The sequence below is a fragment of the Anomaloglossus baeobatrachus genome, chromosome 2 (genome assembly GCF_048569485.1).
Source record: "Anomaloglossus baeobatrachus isolate aAnoBae1 chromosome 2, aAnoBae1.hap1, whole genome shotgun sequence".
Lineage (NCBI taxonomy): Eukaryota > Metazoa > Chordata > Amphibia > Anura > Aromobatidae > Anomaloglossus > Anomaloglossus baeobatrachus.
This window is the reverse complement of record NC_134354.1, coordinates 492,641,041-492,657,050: the sequence shown is the minus strand read 5'-3', so window position 1 is coordinate 492,657,050 and position 16,010 is coordinate 492,641,041. Positions and strand designations below refer to the sequence as shown.

The following is a 16,010-nucleotide window of genomic DNA, read 5'->3' as shown; positions in this document are numbered from 1 at the left end:
TACGATGCCGGATGTGCGTCACTTACGACGTCACCCCGCCGACACATCGTAAGATATATTCTAGTGTGTAAAGCGGGCTTTAAAAAGACGCAATTAATGAATCAGCCAAAAACATCTGTAATCACTAAAATCTGCCCATAAAGCAAAATAAAAGGCGGCCACATATAAAATAGACTTCAAAAAAGGCGTAAATAGTATAATGAATGGGTGCAAACAAAAAAAGTTTCAAAATGCACAAAACTTTGCAAAAAACAGGTACTCGGTTCCGGGCTGTATATGTACGGGGATGCTGTGTCACGGTTGTATAATGACCAATGCCTGGTTCCGTGACCCTGGGGACGCTTTTTAAAAGGGGTTATATACAGGGGAGTTGAAAGAGTTTGTATTGTGACGCCACTTGCAGGTTGCGGTTATGGTGATTGAACAGCCGCTGCTCAGTCTGTTACTACTGGGGCTGATGATGGTGGCAGCCTGGATGGTAGGCCCTCCGCAAGTAGGGCCGGGCCTCAGGGAGTGAATGGAGGGGTCCGTCACAGAAAGAAGGGAGACCACATGATGGGGATGCAGTGCAACATCTGTTTACTCACTGTAAGGTGGAGCTGTGACCCTGAGGACAGCTGCTTCAGACCCCTGGTCCCTTTTGTCGCAGTGCCAGTGTGGTGACCTGGTAGTCTCTTTCCCTGGCACCTCTCACTTGTGGTTGGGACCCCATAGCCTGGAGCGTTTGTGGGTCCCTTGCTGTCTGTCGGCAGTCTCTCATCCGTATGGCGGGCAGTATGAACCCTGTAGGGTCGGTGTTCTGTTCCGGTCCCTGGATCAATCTTTACTGCTGGTGCCCCCAGATTCATGGGTCCGTGAAGGACCCCTCACTGTGCAGGTATTTGTCAGTTTTCCTGAAGCTGTCGCCTGACCTAGGGTCCTGTGCCCCGTCAGTGCTCTGGTGCCAGGGGTACCTGGCTCTATCCTCCCTCGCAACTACTCTCCTTGCCACCTTGGTCACCGTTACACGATCCCGTCTGGAGACACGTCCGTCCCCCTCAATTGTCACTACCGGACTCCCTGCTGTCTGAGTGTGTGACTGTGTCTGTTTGTCCCCTCCCATCGGGTTGCCTTCTAGTGGACTGGACTGGCTCCGCCTCTGGGTGGCCATCCATTGGATCCTGGATTAGTCAGTCATCCCTAATGAGGAGTGGGAAACTGGGGATGTTATGTGTTTAGGTGGTACTGGCACTGGGCTTCCAGGTCCCTGGGGGTAGGTCCTGCATCTTTGCCAGAATGCAGTACCTAGTAGTGCCCTGATGGGTCCAGGGGCGCTACATTGGCAATTTGATGTCTGTAGTGCTAATGTCACATCGCTGCAGCAAATAACTGGGTTCAGCAGCCCTGCCCGAGTAGACAGCATGAGCCGCTAAGAGCTGCTTTTTTTTTTTTTTTTTAAAGCTGGGGAAACAGGGGTTTTCTTAAAACTGATAAAAATTCTTTAAGCACCATCATACTTTTATGGATAAAGCCAAATAGAAATAAAAATGAAGTAATAAAGAAGTTTGGTGTCACTGCTACTCGACTAAAAAATAGACCAGTAGAGCAGATTGCTGTGTAACTACTTACGCCATAATGCCTGAAAGGTGGAACATCTCTGCAGTTAGATATGACAAGTAGCTATACAGGAAGACAAACAGCGGCTCGATCACACGAATATTCCGGGTAAATCTGGTGGTGAATGCTGCTACTAATCCAAATACGATACCAATTAAAACACCTCCTATTCCAACCACAACGAAATTAGCCACTCCAGACAGGATATCGGTCGTCCCAATGGTGTTCATCTCACAGAATGACTTGAATAAATTATACAGCACCTAGAAGCAAACATGGAAACAGGCATTACATTTACATACATAACAATACTTTATTTCCTGCTATGAATGGCACAAAGGTTGGGCAACTGAGCCAGGTAAATGTGCCCTACCTCCATTAGTGAGGTCATTTTCACTTAAAGAGGTGGTCCCCTACACAGCATTGTGGCCACATCGATGTAAAGCTCATAAAAAGGCTTTTCTCAAATACCTTGTGTAGTCAATTTTGCATCTGAGTGGCGCTATTGCGGTCTGCTCCATCCCATCATGGGACCCCCGTGCTTCATGACCTCTGAGATTCAGTGATGTAACATCAACTTCCAGTTGACCAACATCAACGAGACCGGCCCCAGTGTTCCTGAGTGACTGGGCAGTGGACAGAGTTTCACCGCTCGTCACAGCCCAGCATCGCTCCTGCTTGAGGCGCTCTGCAGAAAAGGATAAAGCGCGTGAGATGCTGGGCTGGGAAGAGCAATGAAACATCACAGGAAGACTGAGGCCTATATATATATAAAGAAACCTTATTAGAAACAAAATTCTATAGTACAGTTGTATAAATAGTGAATCACTTTCAACAGGGGTCCTCATTGTTTTGTAAATCAAATAGGTACAAGGGACTCTCAAGGGTTAATTTTCACATAATTTATTCCAAAATAGTTTTAAACATGTGACGTTTCATCCACTAGGTGGCCTTCATCAGACAACTGGTATCATAAACTGGCCAAAATTGGAGTGTCAAGGCAACGGTATCCTTGACACTTCAATTTAGGCCAGTTTATGATATTATTTGTCTGATGAAGACCACCTAGTGGCTGAAACGTACATTTTAAAACTATTTTGGAATAAATTATATGAAAATTAACCCTTGAAAGTGCCTTGTACCTATTTGATTGACTTACGGTTTGGAAACCAACAAGTGCACCTCAATATACCTCCATTATATTGGCTGTGCCTTATCCTTTTACAAGTATCCTCATCATTTTGTAGGCTACAAATCACCTTTAAAACTGTCACACGAAATGTTCAAAGGGAAAAAGTCTATCAATGTTACAAACAAGTAAAATAGTTTTTTTCTAGAGTTAACTGCCCTTGATATGGCTTTTAACCTAGATTCTAAGGTCTTGTATTGTTTTGACCTCTAAGGTGCTAGGAGTACATAGAAGTATATGGAGCTGGAAACAGCTGGGAAGTCAAGTTCATGCCTAGGGAAAAACAATAACTTTAGAGAAAAAGCAGTTATACTCCACATCCACATATCATATATTCATCTACTGCTGCTAAGCAAAGTTTTCAAAAATTAATATGAGGTTCTTGGTTAACATTTTCATCAAAGAGTAAAAGTTCATTGCCATACCCTGGCGACCTCTCCACCACAACACTACACACACAGGGGGAGTGAACCCGATGCCCAACTGCACCCCATTCCCTATAGACACAGCACCAACACTAGATGTACTAAGTGGACTGCTAGGGGAACACTAATATGTGAAAACCAGTATCATTTTAATCCCTATTAGATGATTACTGCCTCAGTAGTCAAGTGCCATATGTGCTAGCATCACCACTAAAGGCAGTGATTGGCTGCAGCGGTCACGTTCACATTATCAATACAGAAAATAAACAGAGACTAGCATTGCGCACCAGACCTTTAGAGGTATTAAGAGACCGCATATGGGTTTGTTTTGTTTTCCATTTTTTTCTGTGCCATTTCCTTCTTATGGAATTTTTTAGAAATATTTTATCTCACTTAAAAGCCAAATTGTTACTGGCTATTGTTAAAAGGGTATTTCAAGCTACAAGATCGTATCACAATATTTAGTAGGTATAATAATAATATTAGCAAATATCTCCAATTAGAAATGTAGTATGGTTCTCCTGATTAGCTATGTCCACTTATATAGTGACAGTTAGTTGTTTGTGGTCGTAACCATAGATACCTAAGATGCAATGTCCTGCACATGAGGTAAGTGACATGGCTATATCAGGAGAACCGTACTACATTTCTAATTGGAGATATTTCCTAATATTATTTAATGAGTTGTAGTAGTTATCCTGTGCCAATTAAGTATAAATTAGGTATAAATAGACTAAAAAATGTAATAAATCTATTCCCATTTAATGATATCTAGTCTGATCTAACAAAAAATAATATTTTCATGTTTCTTAGAGAACTTGGCAACAGTTTATTATTAACAGCCTCCATTATATTATTATCCAGAATTACTAGAGAAATCTCCAAGAACTCAAATCTTATTTCACCTGATCCATTTATATTAATGAAGCCCGATACTAAATTGATGGTGACAGAGGGTTATCTCGCATTTTCAAAATTTCTATGGAACTGAAATACAATACTCAAGATCCAGTTATCTGTATTCTTGGAGACCCGAGTAAATGAAAAGGCCCTAATGTTACACCACATTGGTGATTTCAAGGATATGTATGCAAAGATTATTATGCTGTGTTATTACATGTGTTAGATGTGTTATTAGACGTCTTCAAGAACACAGACACTGGATTAGGGGAATAAAAAACATATTATTCGAAAAATCTTCAAAAAGTCCAGTACAAATATGTTTGGGGTTATTGGATAAAATCTAATCTGGATTAAGTCCAACAGATTTTTATCTTTCTTATAACCCAAAAAATGAAAACTATTGCTGTAAAGTAATAGATAACACTTGATTTTACCCCGAAACCAGGAACTTTCTGCTCCTTATGTACTTAGCATATACTTCACACACAAAGGAATGTCAGGTATGTCTTCTGAGCACTATATAGTAATGAATAACTTACATACATTTATTATTTATCTGTACTACTGGATGCAATCCCTTGTAAAGAAACTCGCAGCATATTGTTTTACCTATAATTAGGGCTTAAAGGCAAGAAGCAAAGTGTCCTCTGTGTTAAAACTTGTCACCCGCAGTTGTTTCTATAGTAATCACTGTGCATACTGTATATCCATGATATTGATACTACATCACTGTGGACACAAGGCAGGATTGATTAGGTTGGGTAGAACGATAAATTGTCTCATGGCCACTACCACCCACCAGTCACCACTACCCAGTTCTTCCAGAAAGTAGACATGGCAACTTCAGGAACATAAACATTCCTCAGTAAGAAATGTGCATACACATTCCTCATTAATCAGCACAGTGTCTTGAAAAAGTATTCGCATTTAGCCTAAAAGGTTCTACTTTGGTCTCACCTGACTAGAACACCTTCTTCCACATGCTAGCTGTGTCCCATACATTGGAAATGTAACAATGCATATCACCCTGAAAACACCATCCCCACTATCAAACATGATGGTGGCAGCATCGTGCTGTGCTGATGCTTTTCTTCAGCAGGGAAAAAGAAGCTGGTCAAAGTTGATGGCAAGATGGATGGAGATAAATACAGGTCAATCCTGAAGGAAAACCTGTTAAAGTTTGCAGAAGACTTAAGGCTGGGATGTAGGTTCATCTTCCAGCAGGACAATAACTATAAATATACTGGAAGACCTACAATGGAATGCTTTAGATTAGGAGTTGGCAGTTAACTTTCCTAAGGGGCCACGAACGTAACTGTTATGGAGCGCTGAACTAACAGGCTAAAATTAATTTTGCTTAATATTAATATTAAAGGGGTTATCTGGCTTAATTTGCTTTTTTTTTATTATTTCCCTATTGGGCTACATTGGGGCAGGTAAGTAGATAGAGACAACTTACCTGCCCTGCTGTCAGCCCCTCTCCCCCGGCTCAGAGCGGTCATGTGACCGCTCCTGCCGCGATTTTTGTTTCCGGTCATTTCATGTCAACATGGGCAGGGCCATGTTGACATGCAAATGTGGAAACAGCATGTCGCCACCCTGCTGGGTGTCTACAGTGTGATGAGCCCCGCCCCCTTCCCTGCACCCTCCCACACATTCCCCCGCACCTCCCCCTGCAATGCTGTGGGGGTCCGTGACCTGGCGGCGGGGCCTGGCGGTGGCTGCCGTGGTGTCAGCTCCAGCACCGGCCCCCCTGCTCAGGATCACACATTCAAATATACGGCATCACAGATCACAGATGCCGGTACATTTGAAAGTGCTGATGAGAAGCAGCGCAGCGCTGCTTCTCATCTTGCACGCTGTCTGAGCTCTCTTCAGCACAGCGGTAGCGCGCGAACGTGCAGGAGCGGCGGGGACCGATGACGGGTGGTGTGTGTGTGTGTGTGTGTATGCGGTGCACGGCCCGATGTGTGTGTGTATGCGTGTGTATGTATGTGTGTGTATGCGGTGCACAGCCCGATGTGAGTGTATGTGTATGTATGTTTGTGTATGCGGTGCACAGCCCGATGTGTGTGTATGCGGTGCAGAGCCTGATGTGGTGTGGGGTGCAGAGCCCGATGTGGTGTGGGGTGCAGAGCCTGATGTGGGGCTGTTATTTGCAATGCTGTAGTGTAGTGCGCTGCCCTGTAGTGCCCTGCCCTGTAGTGCCCTGCCCTGTAGTGCCCTGCCCTGTAGTGCGCTGCCCTGTAGTGTCCTGTAGTGTCCTGCCCTGTAGTGTCCTGTAGTGTCCTGCCCTGTAGTGTCCTGTAGTGTCCTGCCCTGTAGTGCCCTGTAGTGCGCTGCCCTGTAGTGTCCTGTAGTGTCCTGCCCTGTAGTGTCCTGTAGTGTCCTGTAGTGTCCTGCCCTGTAGTGCCCTGTAGTGCGCTGCCCTGTAGTGTCCTGTAGTGTCCTGCCCTGTAGTGTCCTGTAGTGTCCTGCCCTGTAGTGCCCTGTAGTGTCCTGCCCTGTAGTGTCCTGTAGTGTCCTGCCCTGTAGTGTCCTGTAGTGATCTGCCATGTAGTGTGCTGCCCTGTAGTGTCCTGTCCTGTAGTGTCCTGTAGTGCGCTGCCCTGCAGTGTCCTGCCCTGTAGTGTCCTGTAATGTGCTGCCCTGTAGTGTCCTGTCCTGTAGTGTCCTGTAATGTGCTGCCCTGTAGTGTCCTGTCCTGTAGTGTCCTGTAATGTGCTGCCCTGTAGTGTCCTGTCCTGTAGTGTCCTGTAATGTGCTGCCCTGTAGTGTCCTGCCCTGTAGTGTCCTGTAATGTGCTGCCCTGTAGTGTCCTGCCCTGTAGTGTGCTGCCCTGTAGTGTCCTGTAGTGTCCTGCCCTGTAGTGTCCTGTAGTGTCCTGCCCTGTAGTGTCCTGTAGTGTCCTGCCCTGTAGTGCCCTGTAGTGTCCTGCCCTGTAGTGTCCTGTAGTGTCCTGCCCTGTAGTGTCCTGTAGTGATCTGCCGTGTAGTGTGCTGCCCTGTAGTGTCCTGTCCTGTAGTGTCCTGTAGTGCGCTGCCCTGCAGTGTCCTGCCCTGTAGTGTCCTGTAATGTGCTGCCCTGTAGTGTCCTGCCCTGTAGTGTCCTGTAGTGCGCTGCCCTTCAGTGTCCTGCCCTGTAGTGATCTGCCGTGTAGTGTCCTGCCGTGTAGTGATGAGAGGTCAGTGCTGGGGCAGAATATACTGACAGGGAATGAATGTGCAGAGGGCGGGCAGAGGGTGGGGCTGGACACTGGGGCTGGACAGTGAGGCTGGGCGGTGACAGCTCTGACTGAGGTTCAGCACAGGAAGTGGTCATGTTTGCTGGAGCTGAATGTAAACAAGAAGCTGCAGAGAATAAAGGGTGAATTCAAGAGGAACAAAAGTTAGAAAACAAAAAAATAACAATGTAGGGGTGATTTATATGACAATACAGCACAGATTAGCTTACACTCAAACATTTTTGTTATGTCGGACAACCCCTTTAACATATTAATTATTAATATTATTTTAAATTAAAAATTAATTGTATCACTTAATATTGAGCAGAATTAAGCATGCTGATACCCCCCATATACAGTATGAGCTCACACACATCCCCCTATATACAGTATAAGTTCACACATAGCCCCTATACACAATATGAATTCCCACATAGCCCTCTATATACAGTATGAGACCTCACATAACCCCCTATATACAGTATAAATTTACACATAGCCCCTATACACAGTATGAACTCCCACATAGTCCCCTATATACAGTATGAGCCACCACACAGTCCCTAAATACTGTGTGAGCTCTCACATAGCCCCTATATACAGTTAGAACTCTTATACACAGCCCTCTTATGGCCTCTCTAGATACAGTATGAGCCCCACACAGAACTCCTATATACAGTATGAGCCGCTCATATAATCTATTTACAGTGAGCCCCGACAAAATCCATCTGCATACACTATGAGCCCCCACATAGCCACCTATATACAGTTTGAACTCCCACATAGCCCCTTATAAGCAGTATCAGCCCCAATATAGCCCTCTAAATACAGTGTGAACCGTCACATAGCTTCTCTATACAGTACATAGTAGATGCAGAGCTCTCACATGGCCCCCTATATACAGCATGAGATTGCACATATACAGTATGATCCCCAAAATAGTCCCTTCTGGAACCTAAGGTGTATATATATAAAAATATATATATTATATATATATATATATATATATATATATATATACACAGTGCCTACAAGTAGTATTCAACCCCCTGCAGATTTAGCAGGTTTGATACGATGCAAATAAGTTAGAGCCTGCAAACTTCAAACAAGAGCAGGATTTATTAACAGATGCATAAATCTTACAAACCAACAGGTTATGTTGCTCAGTTAAATTTTAATAAATTTTCAACATAAAAGTGTGGGTCAATTATTATTCAACCCCTAGGTTTAATATTTTGTGGAATAACCTTTGTTTGCAATTACAGCTAATAATCATCTTTTATAAGACCTGATCAGGCCGGCACAGGTCTCTGAAGTTATCTTGGCCCACTCCTCCATGCAGATCTTCTCCAAGTTATCTAGGTTCTTTGGGTGTCTCATGTGGACTTTAATCTTGACCTCCTTCCACAAGTTTTCAATTGGGTTAAGGTCAGGAGACTGACTAGGCCACTGCAACACCTTGATTTTTTCCCTCTTGAACCAGGCCTTGGTTTTCTTGGCTGTGTGCTTTGGGTCGTTGTCTTGTTGGAAGATGAAATGACGACCCATCTTAAGATCCTTGATGGAGGAGCGGAGGTTCTTGGCCAAAATCTCCAGGTAGGCCGTGCTATCCATCTTCCCATGGATGCGAACCAGATGGCCAGGCCCCTTGGCTGAGAAACAGCCCCACAGCATGATGCTGCCACTACCATGCTTGACTGTAGGGATGGTATTTTTGGGGTCGTATGCAGTGCCATCCAGTCTCCAAACATCACATGTGTGGTTGGCACCAACGATCTCGATCTTGGTCTCATCAGACCAGAGAACCTTAAACCAGTCTGTCTCAGAGTCCTGCAAGTGATCATGAGCAAACTGTAGACGAGCCTTGACATGACGCTTTGAAACTAAAGGTACCTTACGGGCTCGTCTGGAACGGAGACCATTGCGGTGGAATACGTTACTTATGGTATTGACTAAAACCAATGTCCCCACTGCCATGAGATCTTCCCGAAGCTCCTTCCTTGTTGTCCTTGGGTTAGCCTTGACTCTTCGGACAAGCCTGGCCTTGGCACGGGTGGATAATTTTAAAGGCTGTCCAGGCCCTGGAAGGCTAACAGTAGTTCCATAAGCCTTCCACTTCCGGATGATGCTCCCAACAGTGGAGACAGGTAGGCCCAACTCCTTGGAAAGGGTTTTGTACCCCTTGCCAGCCTTGTGACCCTCCACGATCTTGTCTCTGATGGCCTTGGAATGCTCCTTTGTCTTTCCCATGTTGACCAAGTATGAGTGCTGTTCACAAGTTTGGGGAGGGTCTTAATTAGTCAGAAAAGGCTGGAAAAAGAGATAATTAATCCAAACATGTGAAGCTCATTGTTCTTTGTGCCTCAAATACTTCTTAATACTTTAGGGGAACCAAACAGAATTCTTGTGGTTTGAGGGGTTGAATAATAAATGACCCTCTGAATAAACTTTTCACAATTTAAAAAAAAAAATAAAAAAAGAAATAACATTTTTTTTTGCTGCAGTGCATTTCACACTTCCAGGCTGATCTACAGTCCAAATGTCACAATGCCAAGTTAATTCCGAATGTGTAAACCTGCTAAATCTGCAGGGGGTTGAATACTACTTGTAGGCACTGTATATATATAATATACACATACACACACTGTATAAATTGTCATTTAACAAAATGCAATGTGATATAAACAAGAGACAAGTCTAGGAGATCAAATCTATATATGGTGTGACCACTCTTTATCATCAGAACTGCATGAATCCCCCTGGGTACATGTGCACAGATTTGAAGGAACTCAGCGGGGAGAGATAACCACAGATCTGTGCATGTAGCTTATGCAAGACCGTCTGTCTCTCCATGAAATCCTTCAGAGACTTGATGATATTGAGATCAGGGCTATGTGGGAGGCATATCATCACTTCTAGGACTACGTCCTCTTAAATTTTTGTTATTACTGACAATATCTGTATGTATGACTGTAAGTTTATTCTGCATCAGGATAACGACCAAAATCCGATGACTGCCTGATTGATAAGTATTTGCATGTATTTCTCAGTATTGATGACACCAAGAAATGGGCAACATTAAAGACCATAGATGCAATGGTCAACCGAGGAAACAGTGTAGCAAATGAAAGTCACATATTGCCTACTACCTATCAAATATAAGGGCTGAAAATAACTGCTTTGATAGGACCTAATTTTAGTTACAGAAGCATATTGATATATTATCAGTTAGAGAATGTTAGTATCTAGCATGTTATATACCATATTCATTACCTTTGTTTCTGTCATAAAGTCTGCACTTCTTTAATCCTAATGTGAAAGATTTTACCAAAGAAAAATATTTCTAATTTGTACAGTATTACCTCTCGCTTATCATATCTGAGATCTATAACACAGGGATGCAGAATTTGGGTTTATGAAAATTGTTTCAAATCCAGTGACTGTGTCCTATGTTTTCTTATGCCCTGATTTAAAAAAACAAAAAAAAACCACTTCTATTTTTTATACATCACGTATGGATTTTGCACAAAATGCATGCAAAATTACATACTTAAGTGAGAACAAGAACAACATTTTTTTTGTACCCAAAAAGTTACACAATATTACCGTATACTGTATATAAAAATGTATTGAACTTTTTTTGAGTCATTGAATGTAAATTAAAATCACCTCTAACTTTTCGTACAATTTTACCCCTGCGGACCTGTGTATTCATTGTTTTATTACATGTTTTATGGCACAAGTGTAGGGTATTTAGACTTGTTGGTAGCAGCCGTTGTGTTGTATTGAGCTAACAAATAATGGTGGTCTTACTCCAGCAGTGCCTCCCCTTTCTTTCCTCCACTGAAAAACAAAGGCAAAATAGCTTTTCTTTTTTTACCTATTTGTAATATTGGAACAAATACTATGCCAAAATGGTGCCATACATGGATTGTGGAGGAATGTCGGGTTTTTGCTGCACTAACACCAAGATGCAAAGTTGATTAATTCATTACTTTTATTCTTAGACAGGTCTATGCGTTTCAGAGATTTCAATCTCCTTCATCAGGACAATCTGCAGTGCCGGAGGCAGAGCCCATATATATACACATGTGTAAATACATCACAGGATCATGGTGATGGGAAGAGAAGAAGTAAGAGAAGAACTCAACTCTCAACCCCCTTACTTCTTCTCTTCCCATCACCATGTGTCCCCTGTAGAATTGTGGTTATATCCGTCAGTGTGTGACACATTATTGCACCTCACTTCTGAGATTGTACCCCTCTCTGTATATAAATTTTTTATTTTTACTTTTTTGCTTTTCCTTCTTTAATTTCCAGATAATACCTCAAATCTTCGTTTTCAGGTGCACAATTGTTTGAATTTTAAATGTCTTGTATCTCAGATATTGCAAAATGGAATTTGTATTTTTATTTTTGAACCTGTAATGTCGTTTTTTGTAACTGTCAGGGATCCCACCAAGATTTGAATTACAGTAGGCGGTCCTGTGACGTATTTACACATGTGTATATATACGGACTCTGCCTCCGGCATTGCAGATAGTTCACTTACTCTTGATTGTCCTGATGAAGGAGATTGAAATCTCTGAAATGTGTAGACCTGTATAAGAATAAAAGAGATGAATTAATCAACTTTGCATCTTGGTATTAGTGCGGCATAAACCCTACTTTCCCCACATTCCACATATTGTCTCCTTTTGGGGCTACAGCTTTGTGCCATATCTGCTACGTGATTACAGGTGCTCTGACTACCACAACCCTCTTTGGTGAGTTTATTACTAGGGATGATCGAATACTTCAATTATTCGGCTTTGCGAATATTTTACAAATGCCTCGCCGCTATTCGTCTATTCAATGCGCAATCTAAGTCTATGGGAAGACCAAACAGTTCCGAATAGTTGTTATTCGGGTTTCCCATAGACTTACATTGCGCATCGAATAGTGGCGAGGTATTCGGAAAATATTCGCGAAGCCGAATAATCGAAGTATTCAATCATCCCTATTTATTACCTTTTAATAACCTGGTGTATACCCAGGTAAGACCCTATTAACGCTTCTTTTTCACAGTTTCTGTTGTACAATTTTGCCATGGCAGTGATATAGATGTATTAACTAGTAAATAATAGCATTATTCTGTAATTACAGCAGTGCTTCCTTTCCTCCACTAAAAACATAGGCTAAATTAGTATTTGTCCTGCTTTCTCACATTATGATAAATAGATAAAGAAATACTATGTGAAAATAATCCCATAACAATTCAATTTCCATTTCAGTCATGTCATAGTAAAAATTTGAAAAAATATATATAGGAATATACCAAAGCAAAAATAAAAAAATCCTGACGTTCAATCAACACTATCCTGGTTCAGAAGGATTAAAAAACACATATTAGTCATTTTATTTTCTTTCTCTGTAAAATCTTTAATTACACAAAGAAACTTGTGCAAGCTTCGGACAAACCAGAATTTATTCTACTAGGAAACGCTTTTAAGATAACGAACAAGAAGGCTATTGTTCACCCTCAGCATGTAGTCTTCTATATTCAGGATACCTGGATCTCTGTCACAATGAATCTGGTCCAACTCCTTAGATAAGTAAACAAAAAAATGTAACTTTATATAATAGAATAGACACTAATGTAAAACTAAATCTGAGAATACCTTTAACCACTTAAGGACCGAGTTATTTTGTACATTAAGGGGATCCTGTCACCACGTTTGTCTCCTATAAGCTGCAGCCTCCACCAATGAGCTCTTAGGCTATGTTCACACAGGGCTTTCTTGGTAAGTTTTTTCCTGACCAAAACCTGATCTTGTAGCAGGAAATCTCCTTTGAATCATCTGCATTTTTGGTGCGTTTTTCATGCGTTTTTTAGTGGAGTTTTTGCTGCAGATTTGGTGCGGATTTGTTGCTTTTCTTTATACAAAATGGGTTGTATCAATGAAAAATGCAGCAAATCTGCAGCAAAGAATTGACATGCTCATTCTTTAAAAACCTGACCAAAAACGCAGGTATTTGACAAAACAGTCAGGAAAAAAACCTGATGTGTTTGTGTGTGTGTGTGTGTGATTTCAGAAATCTCATAGACTTTGCTGGGACTGTAAAAAGCAGCTTTTTATTAGCATGGATTTGCATAAAACCAAAGCAAATCTGCAGCTAAAAAACAAAGCAAAAACTTACTAAAAAGCCCTGTGCGAACATAGCCTTACAGATTTCTAGAATACTATATACAGTGGGGAAAAAAAGTGGCCTAGTCAGTCTCCAGATCTCAACCCCATAGAAAACCTTTGGAGGGAGTTAAAAGTCCATATTGCCCAGAGAAAGCACCAAAACATCAGTGCTCTAGAGGAGATCTGCATGGAGGAATGGGCCAACATACCACCAAGAGTGTGTGCCAACCTAATTCAGACTTGCAGAAAACGTTTGACCGGTCATTGCCAACAAAGGATATATAACAAAATATAGAGATGACCTTTTGTTATTGACCAAATACTTATTTTCCACCATAATTTGTGAAAAAAATCTTGCCAAATCAGACAAGGTGATTTTCTGGATTTGTTTTCTCATTTTGTCTCTCATAGTTGTGGTCTACCTGTGATGTCAATTACAGGCCTTTCTCCTCTTCTTAAGTGGGAGAACTTGCTCAATTGGTGGGGGACTAAATACTTTTTTTCCTTCACTGTATAAGTGCCTAGGCAGCTCTGTATAACTTAAAAAAGAACTTTTATTACACTCACCTGTGGGGTGGTCCGGTCTGATGGACGGCACTGATCTTGACCTGATGCCTTCTATCTTCTTTCAATTGCCGTCCTCCTTGCTTCGTGTGCATGATGCATCTTACATCATCCACACAGTGTCCTGTATTGTGCTCCTGCGCACGCGCACTTCTCTCTTTTCCTGCTGAGGCCAGAGCATAGTATTGTAATGCGCATGTGCGGGCGGTCTTTGACCTTTCCCTGCTCCTGCGCCTTACAGTACTTTCATCTGCCCACAGCAGGACAGAGGGAAGTGTGCATGTGTGACGCCCTGGGCAAGCCAAGGGTCACAGGTCATGACACCACCACACCCTACACCCCGGATAGGTACACCAAAGCTACACTAGAAATCCTTGTTGCCTTCCTCCAGGGGCTTATGTCCACACCAGGGGGGGTGGGCCAGGCGGTTGGCTCCGCCCACCGAGGAGTTCACAGTCCTGGAGGCGGGAAAACCAGGCAGATGAGATTAGGTTTGGAGTTGAAGGGAGAGTGAAGTGGTAGAGGAGCAAGTGAGAGGAGTTGAAGTGAAGGAGAAAGTGACAGTTGAAAGCCTGAAGTTGGTCCGGGTGTGTGCCCCGGACTGAGACAGCAAGGTTAGCAGACGGTGGTGACCGTCTGCAGGAGAGGCTGATCGGAGGTTGCTGAAAGGACCGTGGACGGGTAGTGGCCCGGCGGTACCAGAACGGTATATGAAGAGAAGCCAGCACCATTGGCAGGGGCCTTTCGGATCCCGTCAAGGCTAGGAGTCGCCGTGAATTTGCCAAATCCGTCAGTGAAGGGGACCTCCGGGTCTCCCAGCAACTAAGTCTCGATTGAAGGCAACAGTCCAACCGTTGGAAAGAGACACCGCCACCGCCAAGGCACCAGTTTTTCAGGGCCAGCGCCTGCGGGCAAAAGAGGGGCTCCTCCGGCCCATATCCAAGTCGGGGAGCGGGTAACCGGTGGGAATCCATCGCTACCAACAGTTACACTAGGTGCAGGGACAGAGACCGTCACCGCCAACTACCGGGGAAAAGCAACAGCAGCCGTCCGTGGGAACCGTCTTTCCAGCCGTGTGTTTTACCGAGAACTGTGTCAACGTCTCAGGCTGAGTGAGTACCACCGTGCTGTGCGGCACAGCGCTGCCCCCGCGACCCTGCACCTCACCAGGCCCCGCACCTGGCCTGCCATCCCTCATCCTCCACCCCATCACTGGGCCCCGGGACAACCAACCCCTACCCACGGAGGGGAGAACTAACAACTCTGCTGCTCCCTGTCACAGCTCCCGGGATCCCCATACAGAGCAGCGGTGGTGTTACCAAAAATCACCACAACCGTGGGTGGCGTCACGGACAATAAATCCCCAAAACCAAACCCCTTTTCACTCACGGGCGAGGAGCGCCGCTCAAGTCCCCGGGATTCGGCCCATCGCTCGAGCCACCGAGCAGCAGAGGCCGCAGCAGCGTCAGCCGGACCCGAGCAATGGGAGAGCGCAGCATCCCCTCCTCCGCCCGCAACACATGCGCAGGAGTGAAATGGAGGACACTGTGTGGATGACGTAGGACACATCATCCACATGGAGCAGGGAAGGAGGACAGCAATCACAAGAAAAGAGGAGGCGCTGGAACATGATTAGTGATACCCATTGGAATGGATTACCCTGCAGATGAGTATAAGGCTGCTTTCACACCTCCGGTTTCTGCAATGCGGCACAATCCGGCACTTTGCAGGAAAATCGCAACCGTTTTTTTTTGCTGCCGGTTGCGTTTTTTCTGCATAGACTTTAATTAGTGCCGCATTGTGCCGCATGGGCTCCCGTTCGGTCCGGTTTTTGCCGCATGCGGCAGATTTAGCCGATGTGGCGGCCGGATGGAACGTTGCCTGGCACGTTTTTTCGTGCGGCAAAAAAAAACGCATCGCGCCGCATTCGGCCGATGCGG

At 43.9% G+C, this 16,010-nt stretch overlaps 1 protein-coding gene across 1 annotated transcript in view; it reads right to left on the bottom strand.

Moving 5' to 3' along the window:
• LOC142291732 (sodium/hydrogen exchanger 2-like) overlaps nt 1-16,010 on the bottom strand; it is a 149,390-nt gene that overhangs the window by 48,440 nt on the left and 84,940 nt on the right. The window contains exon 3 of the mRNA XM_075336481.1: nt 1,609-1,859. Coding sequence (XP_075192596.1) covers nt 1,609-1,859 — 251 coding nt within the window. The remainder of the gene's footprint in view (nt 1-1,608; nt 1,860-16,010) is intronic.